The sequence below is a fragment of the Photinus pyralis genome, unplaced genomic scaffold (genome assembly GCF_008802855.1).
Source record: "Photinus pyralis isolate 1611_PpyrPB1 unplaced genomic scaffold, Ppyr1.3 Ppyr1.4_LG6, whole genome shotgun sequence".
NCBI classification, from domain to species: Eukaryota; Metazoa; Arthropoda; class Insecta; order Coleoptera; family Lampyridae; genus Photinus; species Photinus pyralis.
This window is the reverse complement of record NW_022170663.1, coordinates 20,828,366-20,838,246: the sequence shown is the minus strand read 5'-3', so window position 1 is coordinate 20,838,246 and position 9,881 is coordinate 20,828,366. Positions and strand designations below refer to the sequence as shown.

General features: G+C 42.6%; 1 protein-coding gene across 1 annotated transcript; it reads left to right on the top strand.

The window, feature by feature from the left end:
- Positions 1–8,406: 8,406 nt before the first annotated feature.
- LOC116174317 (nucleoredoxin-like) lies at positions 8,407–9,382 on the top strand. The gene is made up of 3 exons (XM_031492217.1): positions 8,407–8,631; positions 8,682–8,772; positions 8,824–9,382. The coding sequence occupies exons 1-3, from the start codon at positions 8,470–8,472 to the stop codon at positions 9,207–9,209; spliced, it is 639 nt and encodes a 212-aa protein (XP_031348077.1). The 5' UTR covers positions 8,407–8,469; the 3' UTR covers positions 9,210–9,382.
- Positions 9,383–9,881: the final 499 nt, after the last annotated feature.

Here is a 9,881-nt window from a genome sequence, read left to right as displayed (position 1 = left end):
TTTCATTTGATTCGCAATTCCTGGTGCGTCAAAACGTGGGTGGAACGTGGACGCGAGGAGAAAGAAGTGCAGAAGTCATGAGAGGTTTGCGAAAGGAAAAAATTCAAAAGTGGATGAAAGACCGCGAAAAAATTGGAGTGAAGATAGTAAAAGGATGCCTGGCGAGCCGGAAAGGGAAAGAAAGAATGAAAAAAAGGAGGCGACAACTAGAGCTAGAGGGACGAAAATTAGGACCTTCTGAAATGGAACTAATCAAAAATAAAAACCAGAGGGAAGCGGTCCCACGATGCCCCTCAACGTAGGTTAAGGTCACTGAGCCTCAACAAATAACACACCAAAACCACGCAATTGCATCTTTGGCGTTTGCGCAAAAGAGAAGAAAGGAGGCTGGCCCAACTGCTCAAAAGTCCACCTGCAACCAATCACCTCCCGTGACCAACTCTGACCCAGAGGCATGCTCCTAGAGGTAACTTTGGTCAGGCGGGCAAGCGGGTAGGCGAACGGGAAAAGAGGCAGAGGTAATGAATGACTCACCGACCCAACCGCGACGAAGAAGCCCACTTTATTTGTGGACGTGTACTGCCTGGACTGGAACGTGTTCGTGTTGTTGTAGAAGGGACTGAAGGTCCTCACTTTCGGTAAGGGAACAGGGCGGGGTCTTTTGTCTGGTCGTAGAGCCACCAGCTCTGCTTCCACCATTAAGAGGGGAGGGGGGGTCCTGGCAAAGCTCCTTTTGCGGGCGAGAGTAATGAAGATTGATGGCGGCGGTAAAGCCGGTAAGAGCAGGGCGTCGCAAAAATGCTGTATAACTCAGGGGTTATGTCCCGTTGGGTCAGGCCTCTGCTGGTGGGGACTGCTTCTCGGGGCGGAGTTGGGCCCCTTCCGAAAGGTTCGTCCTCGAAAAAGAGCCACCGAGGACGGCCGCTCAGAGCGGGCTGCCAGAGTTTCGGCGAACGCGAACGGTTTCTCTCTGCGGTGGCCGCTCGGAGGCCGCTCGGTTGAAGGCCCAGTCAGCGAGGTTATTGTAATCCGGTTCCGTTAACATACCAGCGATAGTAAGATTTCAGTAGGGGCTCTCGATGATTGTCGCTCTGTCGATCCGTCTGTGCTCTCATTTCCGGCTAAATACGGCTGGACCGATTGCCCAACCAAATTTGGTACCACATATTCTTAGAGAATAAGAAGGGCAGGATCGCCCATGTGACAATGTACCTGTGCTAGCCGCAGCAAATTTTTTCCTTCGCAGCTCTTATGCGTCTTTCACGTATGAATTGGGCCTTATTCTAAAAATAAGTCCCCATCCCTGATTTCAACCCTAAAATCCTTAGTAAAAGAGGCAAATACGTAGGGAAATTGCAAAGTTCGATATTGTTGTAACCAAACGGTGTGCGTTAATTCAGTGGAAGCAATGATCAATTATCCAATTATGAAACCGCAAGCGCATCGCCAGCAAATGAAGGGTCAATTGGACAAACGCGTTATTAGTTTATTGTTAAATCGGAAACAATACGTGATTTAGTAAAGTTTTAAAACCGCTGGAGGGTCGCAACTGTTACATTTTAGGGTGTAACCATAGAAACCGCTATCTTAACGCCGGGGGTCGGTCATACGTTTACATATAAAATATCCCTAAAGGAATACAAACACTTACACCCCCCGTTTAATCAAACAAACTTTCACTAATACCCGCTAAGTAATTTAAGGCGACGCGAGTGTCATTTCGCCACCCGGAGCTTTTTTTCTCCTCTTCGCGCTCGGGGCTCGTTCTCGCAGCCAAATTCGGTTTATTACCTCAATATCCTCTTTGTCAAGTTAAATTAGGCGGAAATTTAACGGGCGACGCGTATAATTAGCGAATCCCGCGCTCTATAAACGGAAATGATTTATAATTTTGGACCGCGTCCTCCGCCTCCTCGACCTCGAGTTACCTACGTGTCAAGCCTTTTACGAGCTAATAAAATTTCAAAAAGTAAGACATAAAACTAGCGCGCAAACGAGAAGGGAACGTGTAGTTCGCTTATCCGGGGAGATCTAAACTGGCACATAAAAGGGTTTTATGTGTGAGTCATAAAGCTCGCGCGCATTTTTATATTCCTACAGGATGCATAATGATAGTATTAACACGCGTGGAGTTGTGGTCACGCGAATGATTTTATTGGAGAATTTTTCGACGAGAATTAGCTGCTCCAGTGGGGTCCATTAAAAGCGACCCTTATTTCCATTCTTATCAAAGATGATGCGCCCAAGAGCGGATAGTGGTTAAGAAAGTTTCGAAGATTCTGAAAATGATTCTTGAAGATTCTGCCGATTCTATCTATTTTGTAGACTCTGAAGTCCTTGGAGAATTTGAGGGTGCTGAATTCAGGAGAGCCTTTATGTTATAAAGGGATCATAGTTCCTGAAAATTTTGGATGTTCTGGTGATTTTCAGAATTCTGAAGGTATTGTAGATTCTCAAGATCTGTCCGGTCCGGTGAGGGGTCGGCCAGTTTTGTCTATTCCGTATCTTGAGGGTTCCGAAACCTGGAGAATGGAGATCCTGAAAATTTTCAAACTTGGAAGTTACATAACATTATAGAGCACCTCTGTATCCCGAAGCTACTGATCTTGAAATTCAAAATGGAAGGATATTTTTGGAGGGGGGGGGGGGGTCCAGAGTGTTTGGCGCTATTCTAAAGCAGACTTCTAGACCGTTTTGAAGGACTTCTGGATAGTTTTGTTTAGATTCGTCTAGCTCTGGGAATTCTAGGCGCAGTACTTTAAGCTCTGCGGTCGAAGATCCTATGATATGTGTAGGGCAGCGTTTCTCAAAGTGTGGGGCGCGACCCCTAAGGGGGGCGCAACGAAGGCCCCAAAGCCAAATTTTTCGCAAAATCAGAATAGACAGTCCCGAAAACATATTCAAATACGTGCCGCTCTCCTTTCTAACTCATAATTGCTGAGAAAACAATTAACGAAGAAATGCAAACTTCGCCAGTTTTTTGGGGGTGGATCCCAAACGAAATTCCTCGGTTTATTTGGAAAAAGTGCTTGTCTTGATCCTCCCGCCGCTCACATTTTTTTTATATACTTATATGTAACACCCTGTATAGTACGCTTACATATAGGGGAGCCCGACTTACAGCTGGATTCTGCAGAGGGGGATCGAACAATAAATCATCCTTTTTTTCGTGGGGGTATTTAATACCTCCTAGACCCCCACGTTTCGCATTCCTCACCGAAATATTTGGTACTTATGACACTTGTATCATAATTTTTAGAAAAATACAGTGTCCTCTATGAAAAACTATGGCAGAATCGGGTCCGTTAACTTGGCCCCCCCCCCCCCACTGAGAGATTTCATGTCGTATTATTTTGAAATGAATGCGCTCGTTTTGCGCTCATATGCGCCACCGATAATAACTCTTGCGCCATTATCGTTTTTTAGAAATCCGAAAAAACATTTGGGGGGTCAAGTGAACGTAGCCCCCCCCCCCCAGTACGTATTTTGTCCCTTGTAACTAGGTCACCTGATACATTATGTGCTCAATTGCGCCACTTGAATTAAAGCTAGCGCCATTACGGTTAAGCCGTGACAAATTTTCAAAAAGTGGGGGGGCCAACTTAACGTTTTTAAAAGTTACTTTTTTTTTACATCTTTTCATACGAAATTGTACTCTCAGGTATGCGCTGAAATGCGCCGTAAAAAGATATCTTTGCGCCATTATTGTTTTTTGGTTATCCTTAAATATATTTGGGGGGGGGGGCCAAGTGAACGGAATCCCCCATAACGCATTTTGCTACCGGTATTTGTGCCACTTGATACATCTGGTTATGAGCTCAATTGCGCCACTTGAATTAAAGCTAGCGCCATTACGTTAAGCCATAAAAAATTTTTAAAAAGTGGAGGGTCTAACTTAGCGTTTTCAAAAGTTATTTCCGGAAGTGCGTCCATTTTGAAAATATTTTACATCGATTCGGCCTTCGGAGTAACTCCTAAATACAAATTTTTAAAAACCTACCTATTTTACTTTCCCAGAATCGTTTAACTAAAGCTCCCAAAAAACACCCTGTAGAGTGTTTCTGAAACACTATAATGGCGCCAAGATTTTTGTTTACGGCGCATTTTAGCGCATGATGAAAGGTACGATGTAGTAAAAAAAAACATGTTAAAAAACGTAACTTTTGAAAACGTTAAGTTAGCCCCCCCCCCACTTTTTAAAAATTTTTTATGGCTTAACCGTAATGGCGCTAGCTTTAATTCAAGTGGCGCAATTGAGCTCATAACCAGATGTATCAAGTGGCACAAATACCGGTAGCAAAATGCGTTATGGGGGATTCGGCCTTCGGAGTAACTTTCCTAAATACAAATGTTTAAAAAAAAGTAACTTTTAAAAACGTTAAGTTGGCCTCACTTTAAAAGAATTCGTTTGAACTGTAAAGTTTACGTACTAAAAAAACCCCTGTATAGTGTGAAACACTTTAAGCAGCCAAGCGATCGAAGTTCTTATGTTATGTGTACGGCGGTTCCACATTTTTTTAGTACTTATGACACTTGGAAAAGTACATGTACGTAGTGCAGTAAAAAACTACGCTTCAAAAACGTTATGTTATGCCCCCGAAGCTTTTTAAAAAATTTTTAAAAAGTGGAGGGTCTAACTTAGCGTTTTCAAAAGTTATTTCCGGAAGTGCGTCCATTTTGAAATAATATTTTACATCGATTCGGCCTTCGGAGTAACTCCTAAATACAAATTTTTAAAAACCTACCTATTTTACTTTCCCAGAATCGTTTAACTAAAGCTCCCAAAAAAACACCCTGTAGAGTGTTTCTGAAACACTATAATGGCGCCAAGATTTTTGTTTACGGCGCATTTTAGCGCATGATGAAAGGTACGATGTAGTAAAAAAAAACATGTTAAAAAACGTAACTTTTGAAAACGTTAAGTTAGCCCCCCCCCCACTTTTTAAAAATTTTTTATGGCTTAACCGTAATGGCGCTAGCTTTAATTCAAGTGGCGCAATTGAGCTCATAACCAGATGTATCAAGTGGCACAAATACCGGTAGCAAAATGCGTTATGGGGGATTCCGTTCACTTGGCCCCCCCAAATATATTTAAGGATATCCAAAAAACAATAATGGCGCAAAGATATCTTTTTACGGCGCATTTCAGCCTATACCTGAGAGTACAAATTCGTATGAAAAGATGTTAAAAAAAAGTAACTTTTAAAAACGTTAAGTTGGCCCCCCCCCCCACTATTTGAAAATTTGTCACGGCTTAACCGTAATGGCGCTAGCTTTAATTCAAGTGGCGCAATTGAGCGCATAACCAAATGTATCAGGTGACCTAGTTACAAGGGACAAAATACGTACTGGGGGGGGGGGCTACGTTCACTTGGCCCCCCCAATGTTTTTTCGGATTTCTAAAAAACGATAATGGCGCAAGAGTTATTATCGGTGGCGCATATGAGCGCATAACGAGCGCATTCATTTCAAAATAATACGACTATGAAATCTCTCAGTGGCGGGGCCAAGTTAACGGACCCGGCAGAATCCTTAGGGCTGTAGGTTTTGAGGAAGAATGCAGTACCGGGGGGTCTGGAATACCCCCCAGCGATCGAAGTTCTTATGTTATGTGTAGGGAAATGTACATTAAACCTTTCTTTTTTCCTGGGGGGGTGTTCCATACCCCCCAAACCCCCCGGTTCCACATCCCTCGCCGAAATTTTTAGTACTTATGACACTTGTATCATAATTTTTAGAAAAGTACGGTGTCTTCTATGAAGAACTATGGTAGAACCCTTAGGGCTGGTGGTTTTGAGGAAGAATGCAGTACCGAGGGGTCTGGGGGGTATGGAATACCCCCCAGCGACCAAAGTTCTCAGGGTATGTGTAGGGAAATGTACATTAAATATTTCTTTTTTCCTGGGGGGTATTATACCCCCCAGACCCCCCGGTTCTGTATCCCTCGCCGAAATTTTTAGTACTCATGGCACTTATATCAAAATTTTAAGAAAGATAGAGTGTCTTCTATGAAGAACTATGGCAGAATACTTAGGGCGGTAGGTTTTGAGGAAGAATGCAGCGCCGGTGGGTCTGGGAAGTATGGAATACCCCCCAGCGATCGAAGTTCTTATGGTATGTGTAGGGAAATGTGCATTAAACTTTTCTTTTTTTCTGGGGACTACTCCATACAAAAATTATCTGAAAATTATTAGCAGTGGTTCGGAACTGTTGGGTGGTGGCTCTCTGGGAGGTAGCAGAACATGTCTCAACTTAAAGAGGGGATCGCAGCGTCTTAAAGGTTGAGAACCACTGTTTTAGTTATTTCCGATTCTTTTATTCGTTCTGGTTTCGTGTTTCAGCTTGCCGAATTCTTTCAGTTTGTCGTATCCTTCAGGTTCCTGAATTCTTCCTTTCTTTCGATTCTTCAGATCCATAAGATCTTTCCTTGTGAATAGACTGAAGTCTGGGATGATTGCCACTAGAACGCCGGCTCGCGTTGTGAGGAGGTAGGCTTATCGGAAAGAAGGGTCAATGGATGAACTACCTCTAACCAAGACCAAGACTAACTTATGGTACTTCGGATAAAAGGGTACTAACGGAACCAGGCTACTTGTAATTTAGTACAATTTGTTTTTAGTAAAATTGTCAGCGCTTCTAAAGAGTTAATTATACTGACATAGAAACTTATAGGAATAAAATCAATTGTTTACGTTCACTGTCATAAATGTAACTTGCTTGGTGATTTTTCAGAAGTTTTTGGTTTTTTGAATTCTTCTGAACTTCAAATCCTGGTATTGCGCTGAATTTCGAAGATTAGAAATAGACAAAAAACTGCGGAGGTTTTGAAACATGAAGCGTGAAAGTATAAGCAAAATGATGAGTGGAAAATAAAAGGGAAGAGAGGAAGAAAAAGAAGACGAACGAAGACAGATACAAGAGTGCAAAAGGAAGAAAGAGTGCGGGAATGTGGAAATGAGCATGGGGGAACGAGAAATATCTCAAAAAAACACGGTAGTAAATCAAAACGAAGAATTGAATGAGGGGACACGAAAGAAGAAAGGAGACGGTGAAATAAAAAAGGAATGAGAAGACGATGAGTAAATGCATGAAAATAGTGACGAAAGGAGTGGGAAGAGCAGGATTGATAAAATAATCAAGAAGATCAAGAAACTGTGATGGATGCGGTGGTAAAGAAAGGTAAAAATAGAAAACAAGAAAACTTAGATACGGAAAAACATAAAGAGAGGAGGAATGGAGGTAGGAACGAACCATTGTGGAAGAAGAAAGAGAAGACGATCGCACGTTAATTAGAAAAAGAGGCGAAATTAGTGGGAAAACGAAAGGCAGACGAAGAGGAAAACAAAATGAAGAACTATGGGAAGAACGCGAGGAGAAACCGGAAGATGAGAAATACTATAAAAGCGGATGCGGCGGACACCGAAACGTAAGCGAAGAATGTGAAACAAGAAAATTGTATTTAAAAAACCAGAGAATTGAGAATACTAAAAAGAGAAACCAGACAAAAAACCAGGGGAGAAAGTACAAGGGGGCACAAATTACAAAATTAACGGGAAACCGCGGTGTGAAGAACTGGAAGAAGAGCGCGGGGAGGATCGAAGGGATTAACAGGACAGACAACGAACAGATTTAGAAAGGTCGACGTGACGGAGACGGAAGAGAAAAAAACCAAGCCAGACGAAAACCGAGAAAAAAACGACTAAAATACATCAAAATTGCGGAGAGAAGGAAAGGAGGAAGGAAAGAAAGATAAATTGAAATAAACAAGAGGAGAAACTAGATTAATAGAAAGAGAGAATGGACGACAGGTCGATCTAGATGTAGAACAAGACACGCAAATAAAAAAGAAACAGAATAAGAAAAAAGATGTCAACAAACATCCAGGGAAAAAAATAGTCAACTTTGCTTTGCCGTAGCCCCACGTTGGGTGCCAAATAAATATTGCCGTGGGCCACGTTGAGCGCCAAATAAATGCCAAAGAATTTACTACGCACATTTTGATTCGAAAAGAACAATCTGACAACACTCTATCCGGGTCGCACAATGGGTTTGAATAAACATACAATTAATTGATTGACAATAACAAAAATGTATTCCGCAACACATTAAATGAAAAAATTAAAACAAAATTCCGCTGAAGATATTTTTTGGGGAATCCATCGAGATGTTTTTTAAGAAATCTAGGACTATCTCGTGTGATTCTCTAGTAACAAAGCATTTCTCAGGGCAGTAAAACAAAATGTCTTATTTCATTACGCGCCCTTTTAAATTGCGTCGTTATTGCCCTGGAATGTCCCGCTGTTACGGAAATTTAATTTTGTTTATTTGCGAGAAACGTATGAAAATAAATTAAAAGACTTTATCCCTGTACGTTTAGTGTCACGTCGCGAAGTCTACTTTTCACCCCATTAGACATTTAATTTTAACTGTTTCAGGAGCGCCGAGTCGTACTCGATCTACGTGGAGGGCATGCCGTGGCTGGCGATCCCGTGGCAGCAAATATCGATACGGGCAGAACTCGCCCAACTCTACGGAATTCGAGGCATTCCGACCCTCCTCCTGCTGGACAGAAACGGCCACCTGATCACGATGGACGCGCGAACCGAGCTGGCCGAAGATCCCGTCGCGCAGGTTTGGCCCGACCTCCTCCGAGACCCAAAAAATTAACACCGCTGTTTTAGAACTTTCCATGGAAACCGCGCGCGGTCAACATCCTCACCGAGCGGTTCGCGACGAAGCTTCACGATTACCCCGCGATCATCCTGTTCGTTGGTAAGGCCCGATCGGTTGCCGATCGAAGCGTAATAACCGACCGTTTTCCAGAAGCGGAAGAGACCGAGGTGCAGTTCGGCGAATCCGTACTGACGCCGGCGGCCGACGCCTACTACAAACGTTACAACATCAACTTCAACGCGCCGCAGGAGGAATTCGTCAGCACGTCCGGCGACGACCACTATCTGCAGTTCTTAGTCGGCGTGGACACGGAGACGAGTGACATTTTAAGGGATCTTATCGGTTTAGACGACGTTGTGCCGTTATTGGTGGCGGTGGACATTCCGAACCATAGATTCGCCATTATGGATTACGGTGTCGAGATTACGGCGGATAGTGTAATTAAGTTCGTCGATCGGTTCGAGAAGGCCGACTTACAGTTTCGTAACATCAGCCAGCGGGTTTTGGAATCCGACAATATTGTTAATCACGTCTAGAGTAATTATAATTCTTATGTACAGAGTGTGTCATAAGTCATTCCATCTCCAATGGTTGCAGTGGCTTTAGAACTTTATGTAGGTAGTAGTGAACGTCGTGTTGTAACCAACCCTGCATTATTAAGTGCCGAAGTTTGTTTATGTAGACAAGGAATATTAAATTTTAATCAAAACTTGTGTATTTTATTAACAAGAGACAGCAAATATTTTAATAATTATTTTTACAGAAATTCCTTTACTTTTTTATCGATGCGCTTCAAATTTTGAACGTCCCAAAATTTATGGAATTACGGACGTACATTTTACATACATAGTACGTCATTTCTGCACTACTCTGTACATGCTAGACAAGTACTTTGCCGTACGTACATTAGACTTACTGTTGCTCACGTACATAGTATGTACGGTAAAGTATGTCCACTGTAGTGCACGTACCATGTACGTACATAAACCGTAAGTGTACGTGAAATGTACGTCCGTAAATCTAGCGCTACGTACCTGTACATATTCTACATACCGATGATATGCGATCGTACGCTCCATTAATTGTTACGATACGACATACACCATATGTAATGTACGTTATAAGTAGAACGTACATCAGACGTACATACTTGTCCCGCGTACATAAAATGTAAAAAAATGTACGTACAATGAACAAATGTACGGAGT

Excerpts from the sequence above, each read along its gene's own strand:
- LOC116174317 (XM_031492217.1), top strand. The coding sequence starts at position 8,470 with ATGCCGTGGCTGGCGATCCCGTGGCAGCAAATATCGATACGGGCAGAA. Across the intron at positions 8,632-8,681 it reads CCGAAGATCCCGTCGCGCAG|AACTTTCCATGGAAACCGCG; the intron begins GTTTGGCCCGAC and ends CCGCTGTTTTAG. Across the intron at positions 8,773-8,823 it reads CGCGATCATCCTGTTCGTTG|AAGCGGAAGAGACCGAGGTG; the intron begins GTAAGGCCCGAT and ends ACCGTTTTCCAG.